Source organism: Myotis myotis, unplaced genomic scaffold (assembly GCF_014108235.1).
Source record: "Myotis myotis isolate mMyoMyo1 unplaced genomic scaffold, mMyoMyo1.p scaffold_m19_p_6, whole genome shotgun sequence".
NCBI lineage: Eukaryota > Metazoa > Chordata > Mammalia > Chiroptera > Vespertilionidae > Myotis > Myotis myotis.
This window is the reverse complement of record NW_023416368.1, coordinates 13,858,483-13,873,762: the sequence shown is the minus strand read 5'-3', so window position 1 is coordinate 13,873,762 and position 15,280 is coordinate 13,858,483. Positions and strand designations below refer to the sequence as shown.

The window sequence follows — 15,280 nt, the reverse complement described above, 5'->3', positions numbered from 1 at the left end:
GGAAAAATAATCATCAGGTGAGGATTAACAACAACAACAAAAAAAAGAGTTCAGGCAACAGAGGGAGGCCCCAAGGTGGCAAGTCAGAACAGCCCACCATGTCCACCACCGGGACAGGCAACAGCAAAGGCCAAATCACTTCAAGGTGAGACGCAAGACACACAGGGGAGGTGCCGGACCCACCAGCTCCAATAACTAAAGCTGTGCAATCAGCCCCTCCCAGTACCCAGAGCAAGGCCAGAGCCCTCAGCTTTAGCTTCTCGGGATGGTGTTTTTAGAACCCAGCTCTAGTAGAACCATTGTAACAAACTGAAACACAGACCCTACAGTCACACATGGCAGCTCGTGTTCCCTGCCTTGTACCTCTAGTCTCTGCTAAAAAATGAATGTTCTTTTAAATAAATTTACGTTCAAACTCACACCCTCTGTGTCTTGAAGTTTCTGACCTAGAAATCGGGGTCAATTCCAGCACTGAGGAGTAAGCGAGATAATACATATTCCGGTGCTTGGCACCTTTCCTCAAACATAGTAAATGCTCACTAAACAGAGGCCACACACATTATCATCACTAAACGTTGTTTTTCGCTGGTGGTGTTTTGGAAGATCTGTGAATAAATTCAGTCGCAAATCAGTAAAAATGTCATTCATCTGTCCACTGGTTCAAGAAATGTGGTCTCACGCAGCTGCAGTTCTTTAGGTGTGCAGGGAAGCACACTCAGGAATAGGAAAGGCGCATTTGTCTCTGCAGAGCTCCAATCTGGGCAGGGTGAGAAGGCTCCCAAGGTCTTCCGTGGCTCCCGTCCTGGGAGCAGGCAAACACCCAATGGAGGAGGAGAAGCCTGTGGCCCCGGAAGATAAAACTACCAGGTCACGCCAAGTAGGGCTTGTCACATGACTTTGGGAGGGTATGATTCCCCCCCGCCCCCCCAAGGATCCGCAAATCTCCATAGTCAGAAAGTCTTCCACATACTCAAGACTTAAATCACAGCATGAGGGTCCTTGAACATTTTCTTTGCTTCCTCACATAACTGCTTCCTACTAATCAGAGATTGAAAATGATGCCCAATGGACGTAAATCAAAAGGAGAGAAGACCAAGTTCTATTTGCAGGTCATTAGGAGATAAAATTTGAGGAGAAAAATGGGACCTTCGGGCAGAAGTCTGGGGGTGATGATCTGGGCCCAACCAGTAGTTCTTGTCCTAAGATCCCTACGATGGACTTCGGTCAATGCCAGTGAATCTGCTCTTGTGAGGAATTCCATTTCTAACCCCTCCCCCATTCCTTGCCCCTCCCCCACCCCCCACCCCAAATTATCTGAGAGAAGATGCAAGCCTGTAGGAAGCTGGAGCCAGCCTCCACCTGGTCTTGTGCCTGGCACCACAGCCAGCATCATAGCTATTCACACAAGCTAGCCAGCCAGGCCAGGGTGTCTCCTGGCACATGCCAAAGACCCGACTAGGATCCCTGGGAAGCATTCCTGCACAGCCATTCGACATGCCCCAGGAGAGTCCATCTGAGCCTGGTCCTTCCCTTCTGAGCTCTCCCACTGCTGTGCCTGCAGCAGGTGAGGCGGTGGACACCCGCCAGTCCCTCTCCACACGGGACACTGGTCTGGGCATGCCGAGACACCAGACACACCTCATGCCTGCAAGGAGCTCACAGCTGAGTGGGTAGGACAAGTTACTACACAGCGTGACAAGGACTGTGAGAGAAACAGCCTGAGTTTGGGGACCGAGAACCACGGTGGAGGGGAAAGAGGCTTGAGGACAAAGAAGGTGGCCCTCCACCCATTGTTGGGATTCAAGACCCTATTAATTTTGAACGTTTGTGGATGCATCTTTCAGGGACAAAAAAAAAAAAAAAAAAAAGGTGGCTCTTAGTTTAAATCTGAATATTCATGAGGGCATATACCTTCTTACTAGAACATCATCACCAACAGCCTCACTGTCACGACCAGCCTGGCGACGATCTGCTCCTCCCCCATGGTAAGTGCAGAAGTTCAAGGGCACAGGTGTGGTGGGTAAGAAAACTGTCTCCCTTGTACTGGCTGGCGCCCCCAGGCCCTGCAGAAAGGTCAGAGGGGGACCTACATATGTTCCAGCAGAAGCAAATGGGCCAGGAAGGACGATGAAAGAAGTTTAAGGCTGAGTGTGGAATACAGGCAGCCTGAGAGGGAGGGCAGAGAGAGACTTCTCCAGAGGGATATGGTGCAAAAAGGGTCCGTTCTCTCCTTTACCAGTCAGGATGCCTTATCCGGGTGAGAGACCTTGCTGATGGGGTCTGGCTCCTGGGTCCCAGACCTCAGCAGGTGTGTAACTTTTAGCCAAACTGCTGACTTTCCCAGCTTTAATCACATTCCAAACCAATGGTCCAATGGAATAGCAATGTCTTTCTTGTAAGGGCTGCCAGCCACAAGCGTGAACCCCTTGGAGGGTGGTCACAAACCCCAAGCCTTACCCCGACCATGCACTACAAGGAAGGAGCGTAGCCTCACATGCAGCAATCGTAACTGGAAAGGCATGGCGCCTGCCATGTCCCTGCCACGTGTCACACACAGTTGTTAGGTTCTCTCACTTTCTCCTAACGGCCTATAAAACATTTTCTCCAATTTACAGATGAGGAAATTAAGGGCGAGTCATTCTTCTCACCAGCTGGGGAGGCTCTGTTCTGGGCACTGAGGCCTGGCACTGAACACGGCACGTGCAGGTCTACTCTTGTGCAGCATATATTCTGGGGGGAAGATAATAAACAGGAAATAATCCGTGGTGCTGGTAAATGCAATAAAGAAAATACAACAGGATGATTTGCTAGACTGACACGGAGGGACGGAATTAGAGGAAAGCTGACTCCAAGTACGGGGGGAACAGCCAGTGCAAAGGCCCTGAGACACGAATGCGCTTGACTTATTCAAGGAAGAGAAAAGGGGTCAGTGTGGGAGGGAGTGGGAGGCAAGGTAGGAGAGCAGAATCAAATTCCTCTGGGAAAAATAAAAGGCCAGCCCTCACTCCTTAAGAAAGGTGAGGCTGCCCTAACCGGTTTGGCTCAGTGGATAGAGCGTTGGCCTGCGGACTGAAGGGTCCCAGGTTCGAGTCCAGTCGAGGGCATGTACCTTGGTTGCGGGCACATCCCCAGTGGGGAATGTGCAGGAGGCAGCTGATTGATGTTTCTCTCTCATCGATGTTTCTAACTCTCTATCCCTTTCCCTTCCTCTCTGTAAAAAAATCAATAAAATATATTTAAAAAAAAAAAAAAAAGGTGAGGCTAGTGTGGATACTGGGTTCCTCCTAATCTTTGCTTTTCTCTCCATTAAGCCAATTTTTCTCGAGAAGCATGTTCTTTGAACAGGGAGAAGAAATAAAGGAGAAAAACAGTCAATATACTGGGAAGGTAAGACATTATAACCAAACGAATCCAGGATTCACCCCGTAGGACCAGCTTCAAATCACAGGGGGCCCGGACCATCAACCCCAAGTTAGTTTTCTATTTCTAACCTGTAAAACCTGAACAAGCCCTCAAGATAGTGAACTAATCTGGCACTATGGCATGGGTGAGGCACAGTTAATGAGACCTGCCCGCCTTGCTCCTCTGAGTGGCTGGAAGAGAGAAAAAAACACACTCACTTACATATAAAAGACAGGATTCTCAGGTAACTGAGCTGGTTGAGTTTTTATACTGTTCTTAGAAATCCTTCCTGCTGGAAAGGGGCAAATGAGGTCAAAGCCATTCCTCCCACTCTATGAGCAACCACCTGAGCCCATGATAAGCAAGGACGCCCAATTTCCAGGGCAGCCCTCGCTAATCCGTTCAGCCACCACCTCTACAAAAGGACCATTACTGCCTGGTCTACCACCCCACTGCCCCTGCTTTTTAATGGAACCACCAAGACCGGGTCTCTTCTCCAGATGCCCAGAATACGCTACACTTTGACCGTTCTACCCCAGGGAAAAGCCCAAGGGAAGCAAAGGAAAGTTACAGCCTGGACGAGCAACACAAGACGGAGATGGACTTAGCAGGTCCAGAAAATAAGAAAAAGTAAATTGGCTGAAAGACAGCTACTCCCAAATGAGGAAACATCCCTGAAGAGCTGGTGACTTTGTAAGCAGAATCCCATGGACACCAGGTGCAAATGCACAGGATGTGGGGCCTGTCTGTGTAGGGAACCAGGGACCCCACTGAGAAGATCTCTCCCTCCCTATACTGGGGGTTGAATAGTGTCCCCCAAATTCATGTCTACCTGGAACCTCAGATGTGACCTTATTTGGAAACGGGGTCTTTTTTAAATGCACAGTAATGAGTTAAATTAAGACAAAGTCATGCTGGATTAAAATAGACCCTATCTCAATGACTGGTGTCCTTCTAAGAAGAGAAAACAGACATACAGATAGAATGCCAGGTGGCAACAGCGTCAGACACCGCAGTGAGAGGTCTGCAAAGGAACGCTGAGGACTGGAATGGCCTGGCCATTGGACTTCAAGCTTCCAGAACTGGGAGAGAGCACATTCATGTTATTTTAAGTCCTCTGGCCTGGGCTACTTTGTCAGGCAGCCCTAGGAAACCATCCGCTCTATTTCACACCTGTTCCCCACTCCACGGGTCCCAGTCTCATCGCAGATCCCAGGGGTGGCAGGCAAGACACACCGTGTGGCCATACCTCCAGCCTACCTGGACTTTCCACCTCCTCAGAGCACTTCTGCCTTTGAGGTGAGGGGAGTACAGGGATCACGTTTCACCTGCCCCGCCTGCCCCCAGAGGCAAACTGCAGGGGAGTGTTTGTTTTCTCCTCACATCCTCCGAGATTTACAGCCACTCATTGAGATCGGGATGTCTTAAAGCTTATGCGGTCCTTCTTTATAACTGAATCACTACTTTTACGTAACTTTCTATTTTTTAGTACATGCCTTTAACTTTTTTATTGTTGACAGTATTACACCCTTTGCCCTCCTCCACCCAGCAGCCCCTGCAAGAGCTGCTACATCGCGACAGTACACGGGAAATCAGCATCATTTATCCTATGCAAGACCTGCTAGATACACGCTTTTAAATTGCACATTAAAATATTTTTAAGGCCATTCATTCATTCACCTTTTAAAATAATCTCGGGCACTACTATGGGAAACACCCCCGTATGGAGTACAGTGACTGCTCGGGTTTTAGCTGGCTGGGAGCTCTGGGCGCCGAATCAGAAAATCCAACGCAGCCTCTCCAACCCAGACTCGCAGGGAGAAGGCTCAGGGCGGGAGCAAAGAAAGGCACCCGGAGTTCCTAGGTCGCCCGCGGGGTAACCTAAGTAGACGGAGTCCGGAGCGAAGGGGACTTTAAAGCCCCAGCCGGAGAGCGACGAGGGCGGGGAGGGACTGACCTTCTCGCGCAGGGTGCAGTGGACGTCCGAGGCGACGCGCCCTTCCCACCACGGCTCATCCATCACTGCGTCTTGTCTTCAGCGCCGCGATCCGAGGCTACTGGGCTCTCAGGGCGCGCCCTGCGTGGACACGGGCACCTCAGACGCCGCAGCCACCCTCCCCGTTGCGTCCCACCCCGGGCATCCCACTCCTCGCTGCCCCCGGCCGGGAGCCCCCTCCTGCCCACCTCAGCGGAGCTGGCGGTCGCCTCCAGTCCCGGGAAGGTTGCGGTGTCCCTTCCCTCTGTTCGTGGGACCTGGGGGAGACCTGAAGCCGTGCAACAACTTGCAGAATTTTTATCTTCCCTTTTGCAAAAGTTGCACAGCAAGTTGCCCACTCCGCTCGCTCAGCCGAGGCTGGGGCTCCGGCAGCGGCCACCAGCTCGCTGCTCCCAACTCCTCCCCCGCCGCCCAGCCTTTGTCCTGCTCCCACATCCTGCCCTCGAGCCGGGGCGAAAACTCACGCATCCCTCTCCGGGCGTGGGGTGCTGCGGGCACCGAGCCCCTCCCAGGGCCGAGGCGGGGCGGCCCCCCGGTTGCCCGCACGCGGCTGAGCTCTCGCGCCCCGCGCTCCACGCTCCCGACGGCCACCTCCGCAGCCGGCTCGCCCCGCCGCCGCGCCCCTGCGTGCGCTCGGGTCCCGCCGCGGCTCGCAGCCTCCGGCCGCCGGGGGCCTCCCTCTCTCGCTGGGGGAATTGGGGGCCGGACCGCGCGCATGCGCTGCCAGCGCCCGCGCCCCGCGGGGCGGGGGGCTGGGAATCGGAGTCTTTCTTTCGCCAGCGCCGGCTCCGCTTCCTGCCCGCCCTCCTCCCCCGCCGGGTGGAAAGCTCGCCCTCACCTTGGCGGAGACTCCCGGGGGCCTCCTGGGCACCCCGCGGGGCTGCGTGAGGAGCGCGGGGAGCGCAGCGCCACCTGCGCGCACCACGCGTGAAACGCGCGGGTAGAAAGCCCCGGAAAGTTCTGGCTCCCGCGTGCGCTGCTCTAGCAGACCGTGCGTCGGTTCCACCTGTTCTTTTCTGTTTTCCCTCTTTCTTCCTTTTTCTTTTTTCTTTTCTTTTCTTTTCTTTCCCTCTCTCCTTCCTTCCCTCCCTCCTTCCTTCCTTCCTTCCTTCCTTCCTTCCTTCCTTCCTTCCTTCCTAACTTCCTTCCTTCCCTCCTCCCTCCCTTTACTTCCTTCTTTTCCTTTTTTTGTCTTTCTTTTTTCCTTCCTCCCTTCCTCTCTCTTTCCCTCTTTCTCTCTTTCTCTATCCTCTCTTTTCTGTTTGCTTCCCTTCCTCCTTCCTTCCTTTCCTTCTTGACTATTTTTTGGGGGAGGGGAGACCTGTCCTGCGATGGGGAGGTAGATTTCCAAACGGACAGTTGGGAAAGCCCGAGAAAGGCAACTCTTGGTAATCGACGAGTCCCTAATTCTAAGAGTCTCAGTAAATCAACTAGTATTTATCGTGCTGCTGCAGAGCGCACATCCACCCGGTACACTGCAGGAAAACCCGGCCTTCGGGAGGGCCCGGTGGGGGGAAAGCATTGTCTTTGTGACGTAGTTGATTGTTTTAGAAAAAGCGCTCCTTTGAATCCGGGCCTCTGATGGCACAGCCTTGGCGTCCTCTGGCTGATAGTTTTTTGTGATACTCTTGGAGAGTCACAGACCTGTTTCAAATCCACCTACCAGCTGGGCGATTCCTGCCAAGTTCCTCACTGTCCTCTCAGCCTGGGAACTCTCCTGTGTAAAATGCTGGAGATAGCTATCACCAAATAGGACAGTTCGTGTAAAGGGATCATCGCCATTCAGCGTAGAACGAACACTCAGTAAGTAGCTGCTACTAAAGAGCCTTTAGCTTCTGACTGGTTTCCTGCAAGCAGATACCCACCTGGGAAAAAATTTAAAGTCACCGTTGGTACGCTTCAATGGGAGCTTAAACGGCAGTTTTAATGTAAACAGAAAAATTAGGAACTCTCATAAAAGTGTAAAATACCTAGGAATAAACCTCCTATAAAGTGCAGGCTCTTCATGAAGAAATTATAAAAGTTGAAACCTAAGAAAGGCTTGAAGAAATAGAAGGCAAAACTACCAACTTCATCCAAATTCACTCTTTCAATAAAATTCTAATGGTAGTGGGTGGATGGGAAAGGGATGACATAACTTCCTAACACTCAAATGGAAGAATATCTGTGAGAAAAGCGAAGGTATTTTTTAAATGGGGGGATAGATCTATATTACTAAATCCTAAAACATATTGCAAAGCTGTCATTGAAAGTGTGGTGTTGATACAAGAATAGATGAATGAACATCAGTGGAATAATTGAAAGCTTAGAAACATATACAGCTAACTTTAAAATTACTCATATGATAAATGTGGCATTTCACTTTTGTAGGAAAAGGAAAAATTCTTCAGTAAGTTCGGCTGGGGAAATTAATTGGGGAAGGGGAAACACACAATCAAGAATTTATTTACACCATTACCAAAATCAATCAATATATGATGCTGTCCAATGACAAAACTAAAACAATTTAGTAATGACTTTAATGTCCTTTCTGCAAGGGAAAACAATCCATGGTTTGTGGGGAGAACCGTGCCTCACAAGCAATGGAGCACTGGGCCCATGGGATTTGGGGCAAGGGCCAATCTTACTGAATGTTAAAAAGAGGCAACACATGACTGCCTAGGAGATTGGGATTTCGTTATAAGGCTAGGAGGTCCTATTTTCTAGAGTAAGGTAAGCTAGCTAAAGCTGAGTTGGACGGTTGTGATTGGCGTATGTTAGGTTTCCTTGAAAGAGTTTCCCTGTAAGTTCAGGTTGACTTAGGTTTAGATTTCTGATGTGGGTGGGGCCTCCATTTAGTGGATCCCAATACAGTGGTCCCCCTTTATCCATGGTTTCAGTTACCCACAATCCAAAAATATTATATGGAAAATTCCAGAAATAAACAATTTATAAGTTTTAAATTGCTCACTGTTCTGAGTAATGTGATGGAATTTCACGCCATCCCACTCCATCCCGCCCAGATGTGAATCATCCCTTTGTCCAGTGTAGCAACCCTATATGTACAGTACAATAAGATACTTTGAGAGACAGACTACATTCACATAACTTTTATTATAGTATATTATTATAATTATTCTATTTTATTGTTAGTTACTGTTAATCTTTTATTGTGCCTAATTTATAAGTTAAACTTTATCATAAAAAAAACAACACCATAATCCATATAGGATTCAGTAGTATTTGCAGTTTCAGGCATCCACTGGGGTTTTGGAATGTATCCCCTGTGGATAAGGGAGGATTACTGTATATGAATTAACCTTATCAAACCCAGAGAACTAAACAACAACAAAAATCACAAGACAATTAAAAGAAAATAGGCGAATTATTTCAGAGGAGAAGGCCCAGATATTAAGGCATAGGAAGAAACCATAGGCAGGATGAATATACATATTTGAATAAATATGCAAGACAGATATATCAAATACCATCAAAAAGGCAAATGACAAATTGGAGAACGTTTTTAACAAATGTGGCAGAGGTTGATCTTACTATATAAATCTTATAAATCAAAACATAAAACACTAACACCCCAAATGCAGAAACGGATGAACCCACACACCATGGAAGAATGAATATTTTTTAAATGCTCATACTCACTAGCAAAGACATTAAAAGTATTTTTAGAAAGAGTGGGGTGCAGCTTTGGCAAATATTTCTATAAACATAATGTGCAGGGTTGACAAATATACAGTGTTGTTGGGAATATAAATTAATACCATCTTTCTGAAAGACAATGTAACTCAAAAAGTTAAAAAAATGTATCATTTACTCCAACCATGCTGCATCTGGAAGTTTAAAAAAATAAGATGAGGGATACAAAATCAACACCGAAAAATCAATGGCATTTTTATATACCAATAATGAATTCTCAGAAAGAGAAACTGAACAAACAATCCCATTTACCATTGCAACAAAAAAAATTAAGATACTTAGGAATAAACTTAACCAAGGAGGCAAAAGAACTGTACTCAGAAAACTACAGGACGTTGAAAAAAGAGATAGAAGAAGATATAAACAAGTGGAAGAATATACTGTGTTCATGGCTTGGCAGAATCAACATCATTAAAGTGTCCATACTACCCTAGGCAATCTACAGATTCAATGCAAACCCCTATTAAAATACCAACGGCGTATGTCACGGAGCTAGAACAAATACTCCAAAAATTTATATAGAATCAAAAAAGACCCTGAATAGCTTCAGCAATCTTGAGAAAGAAAAACAAAGTTGGAGGAATCACAATACCAGATTTCAAGTTATACTACAAAGCCACTGTAATCAAAACAGCCTGGTACTGGCACAAAAACAGGCATATAGATCAATGAAACAGAACAGAGAACCCAGAAATCCTACCCAAGCCATTATGCTCAATTAATATTTGATGAAGGAGGCAAGAGCATACAATGGAATCAAGAGAGTCTCTTCAATAAATGGTGTTGGGGAAATTGGATGGATACATGCAAAAATATGAAACTAGACCACCAACTTACACCATACACAAAAATAAACTCAAAATGGATAAGAGACTTCAATGTAAGTCGTGAAACCATAAAAATCCTAGAAGAAACGATAGGCAGCAAAAATCTCAGATATCTCTCATAGCAATGTTTACAGATATGTATCCTAAGGCAAAGAAAACTAAGGAGAACATAAACAAATGGGACTACATCAAAATAAAAAGCTTCTGCACAGCAAAAGAAACCATCAACAAAATGAAAAGAGAACCCACTGTATGTGAGGACATATTTGGAATGATATATTTGATAAAGGGTTAATATTCAAAATATATAAGGAACTCATACAACTTAACAAAAGGAAGACAAACAATCCAATTAAAAAATGGGCAAAGGACCTAAATAGATACTTCTCCAAAGAAAACATACAGATGTCCAAGAGACATATGAAAAATGCTTAAAGTCACTGATCAGGGAGATCAAATTAAAACAACAATGAGGTATCACCTCACACCTGTCAGACTGGCTGCATTCAACAAATCAACAAATGACAAGTGCTGGCAAGGATGTGGAGAAAAGGGAACCCTTGTACACTGCTGGTGGGAATGCAGACTGGTGCAACCATTACGTAAAAACAGTTTGGAGTTTCCTCAAAAAATTAAATATGGAACTGCCATTTGACCCAGTGACCCACCCCACTTCTAGGAATATATCCTACGAAACCCAAAACACCAATCAGAAAGAATGTGTGCACCCCTCTGTTCATAGAAGCACAATTTACAACAGCTAATATCTAGAAACAGCCCAAGTGCCCATCAGTAGATGGGTGGATAAAAAAGCTGTGATACATTTAAACCATGGAATACTATGCAGCAGTGAAAAAGAAGAATCTCTTACCTTTTGAGACAGCATGGAGAGAATCATGATAAGTGAAATACATCAGTCAGAGAAAGACAAGTATCACATGATCTCACTCATATTTGGAATCTAAGTAACAAAATAAACTGATGAACAGAGTGGATTCAGAGACATGGAAGCATGGAACAGAGTGCGGAATCTCAGAGGGAAGGTGGGGGAGAATGGGTGGGTGGGAGGTAATCAACCAAAGACACATAGGACATAACCCAAGGACATAGACAATAGGGTGCTAAAGGCCTGGGGGGGGGGCAGGAGAGCTGGAGGGGGTCAATGGGGGGGAAAAGGGGGACATATGTAATACTTTCAACAATAAAGAATTGTACAAAAAATAAGACGAGTATAAAGATCTATTTACAGGGGTCTCATCACAATGCTTTTTTATTATAATGAGCTATTAGAATAGGGACTGGTTAAATAATGACTTAGCCCTTTAAAAAACACACATTTTTTTTTAAAGAGAATGAATAATGATTTGGGAAACTGTTCACAATATATTAAGTGAAAAAGGTTAGAGTCTGATCCCAATTATACTACATTCACACACACACACACACACACACACACACGCGCGCACACACAAGAAACTGGAGAATGGCCATAAAAATATTAACTGTGTAATCAGAGTGGTAGTATTATGGGACACTTTTTTTTTATTATAGGATATTTTATTTTACTTTTTATTCTAGAATATATGCATTGTCTAATTTTTCTGCAAGAAACGTATTACTTTCATAATCAGAAAAGAACGAATGCTATTTTAAAACTATCACATGATAGACTTAACTAGTGTGGCCTTCACTGAGTCACATAACTCGCGGTGCTGTTTTATTTTTCATAGCTGTATTATTTCTTTCTTGTACTGAATGAAGAAAGCCCTTTATTATTCACTAGTTTGGAGTCCTCTCAGAAGTTCTGGTAGGTGAGAGAGGGACGGGGAAACTTTGTCTTATTTTTCCCCAGGAACTGTTTTGAAAAGATTCTACTAAACATTGTTCATCCTCTCCAGTCCTCTGGGTATCATTTTTAGGAGTCTCATTTTCCCAGGATCTCTGAAGGATAAAAATACATTGTGCAGGGGGGTGGGGAGGAGGACAAAGAGGGTAAAGGGGTCAAATACGATGGAACTGAAGGAGGATGAATAATGATTTGGGAAATTAGACTTTGGGTGGTGAGCACACAATAAAGTGTACAGATATTGCATTGTCAAGTTGTGCACCTGAAGTTTATAGAGTGTTATTAACCAATGTTGCCCCAGTAATTTTAATTGCTCTGATGTTTTTGGTGGTGAGTCACTATCCACAGGTGGAATGGGGGCAGTGCCCTTAGCAGGAGAGGCTTCCTCTGGTGGACAGCCGGGGACAGTGTGACTGAAGTTACTTCTCCCACCCACTCAATCCCCAGCTAGCCTGAGAAGTATCTGTATGTTCATTCCTTCATTCAAAAACAAACCTTTATCAAGTGCTTACTATGAGCCATTACCAACCCATCTTTTAAGCTCACAGCTTGGGCACCAAACATTTAGATCAAGACCACCCTACCTAACTACAACTTTCCCAGGTATCCAACGACATTTCCAACCTTCCTCAAAGGACAAGTCAAACTAATATTATCAACTGCTCACTTCAATTTTCCTTATTCTTTTGTTTTTCTCATAGAATACAAGCTCTCACATTACAGACATATACGGCTAAATGGACATGCTTTGGCATGGCCGGCGTGGCTCAGTGGTTGAGCATCAACCTATGAACCAGGAGATTATGGTTCGATTCCCAGTCAGGGCACATGCCCAGGTTGCGGGCTTGATCCCCAGTGTGGGGCGTGCAGGAAGCAGCCAATCAATGATTCTTTGTCTTCACTGATGTTTCTCTCTCTCTCTCCTCTCTCTCTCTCCTTTCCTCTTTGAAATCAATAAAAATATATTTAAATAATAAATGGACATGTTCTCACCCTGATCCCAGGCCTCATTCTCCTCTCTAAGGATCAACAGCGCCTGTGTGTCCTTCCGGAAGTGACCTATGCATTTATCCAGATGGACATGCATGCTTGTTCTCCTTTTACACGAATGATAGCATACCGTGCATATCTGTCTGCACCTTGTTCTTTCCTCTTAGTCATTTCACGGCAGTGCCCACAGAGCTGCGCAGTTACCCTAAAGTCTCGGAGTATAGTTCCATCATGATATGTGTAACCAATCTCCTTTGCTGGCGTTCAGGTGGCTTCCAGCCCTTTGCTGCCATAACCGCACTGCTGCAAATATCCCGGGTGACAGGGGGGTCAGTGATGTGATTCTTCAAGCACTCAGCTTTTCGGGGGAAGTGGAGGCATACACTTGGAGTCGGCTTTCCTTGCTGTCTTAATGGTTTGCATTGCCCCATTAGGGTCAAAACCATGAAGGCTGGCTCTGTTTATAGGGACAGAAGGACGACATCTGGGCCATAAACTTAGATGTAAGCCTTGTTTACCACGCTGGTAAAGCCCATCCTTTTAAGCTGTTTCTACCTGTGTCTTCTGCAAAGTCAAGGGAACATTGGCCCAATCCTTTATGATCCTTGACCAGAAATTCTTGAGATACAACTCTACTGATTAGGTCTGAGGGCCAGGCAGGGAGAATAGAAAAAGCAACATTTTAACAAAATAGAACTCAAAGCCTAGGACATTTATAAAGTTGACCAATATTACTTTTTTCAATTAAAAAAGTATAAGATCAAAAAGCTGCAAAAGGAGCCCTGGCCAGGTAGCTCAGTTGGTTAGAGCATTGTCCCAACACACTAAAGTTTCGGGTTTGATCCCAGTCTGTGCACAACAAGGATCAACCAATGAATGCATAAATAAGTAGAACAAATTGATGTTTTTTTTCTCTCCCCCCCCCCATTTCCTCTCTCTCTCTCTAAAAATTAATAAATAAATAAAAGAAAAATGTTAAAGTTTCAAAAGGAATAAATAAAAAATAAATCTCCCTCTACCAGGGGCTAGTTCACAGGCCCGTGCATAGAAAGGCCTGGCGCTGGGTTTGATGCTTCACATTAATGGTTTCTTAGAATGCTGCTGCCTTCTGTTATGTGTTGAATTGTGTCATTCCAACAAGATATATTGAAAGCCTAGCATGCAGTATGTCAGAATGTGCCCTTGTTTGGAAATAGGGCTGTTGTAGATGTGGTGTAAGTTTTGTGCAGCATTTCTACTGTTACTACATGAACTGAATACACATGCACATACAAGCACATATTTGATGGCCAATGGCTATGCCAACCAAGGTGCCAGGGACAGTAGGGAGTGTGAGGACTGTGGCCACCCAGAAAGCTCTTGGTGCAGCCAAAGTGAAGAGCCACTTCTCAGCCCCTCTGATGGTCAGAATTTGGGCCCTTAATTGCCAGATTGCTAGACTTTCCAAAGAAGTAATAAATCGAGATATCTCCTGCATTGCCCTTTTTTTGTTTGTTTTAACGCCTTGTGGCCACACCCAGCATCAGCCCTAGTTGGTGAACTCTGGAATAGGTGTGTGATAAGGAGCCTTCAAGCCTGACCAGGATTCTGTGAGGAACAATGGAGCGAGACCCTAAGAGCTGCCCAGACTCCAGGAGGAGGAAATAAAAGCAGCCATTAACTTCAAAGCCCCTGAGCCTGCTCCCCTCCTGACAATGAACAGGAAGGAAACTGAGACGGACAGTAAAAAGCAACCAGACAGCCTGCCAGGGGCTGCCCATGGGACCCTTCCCCTCAGGCGAGGAGGTCCTGGCTGTCAGCAGCAGGGCACTGCTTTTCTCAGACCCCGGGACTCCTTGAGGTCACCTACTATGAAGGGCTCCCAAAGCTTCCAGGTGTGCAGAGACCCAGGGCTGAAGAGCTGAGGATTAAGGTAGCAGCCGTGCACCTGGGGACACTGAGGCTGGAGTGTGGGAGAGGGTGTATTTAAAAATATTTCGTATATTTAAAAATGTTTTGTCCTGTCGGTGTGGCTCCATGGTTGAATGTCGACCCATGAACCAGGAGGTTCTATTCCCGGTCAGGGCACATGCCCCGGTTACAGGCTCAATGCCCAGTGTGGGGCATGCAGGAGGCAGCCAATCAATGATTCTCTCTCATCATTGATGTTTCTATCTCTCTCTCCCTCTCCCTTCCTTTCTCTGAAATCAATAAACACATATTTGAAGAAAAAAAATGTTTTGATTACACAAGTTTAATCTTTATTTAATTAATTAAATCTCTGTTTAATTTTTATTTCTGTATTTATTGGGATGACACTCCTTGTAATGCTACTAAAACATTATTAAAATGTTAAGAACCTGAGCAACCCCACCCTCCTCCCACCACCAGGCACTCACGTGTTACTAGCATGGTGGTATCCTTGGCGGGGTACACAGACAGTGGGGGGCAAGGGAGGCCAGCTGGAGGCTCGCTGTGGAAATGGTGGAGGAGGTGAGATGGGGCCAGATTGTGAACATATTTGGAAGTTAGAGCTGATAGGCTCTG

General features: G+C 46.0%; 1 protein-coding gene across 1 annotated transcript in view; it reads right to left on the bottom strand.

Moving 5' to 3' along the window:
* The window catches only part of CCNJL (cyclin J like), a 44,951-nt gene extending 38,918 nt beyond the window's left edge, over positions 1-6,033 (bottom strand). The window contains exons 1-2 of the mRNA XM_036315496.1: positions 5,863-6,033; positions 5,360-5,479 (exon numbers count right to left, since the gene is read on the bottom strand). Of these exons, the coding sequence (XP_036171389.1) occupies positions 5,360-5,422 (63 nt within the window). The 5' untranslated portion in view covers positions 5,423-5,479; positions 5,863-6,033. The remainder of the gene's footprint in view (positions 1-5,359; positions 5,480-5,862) is intronic.
* Positions 6,034-15,280: the final 9,247 nt, after the last annotated feature.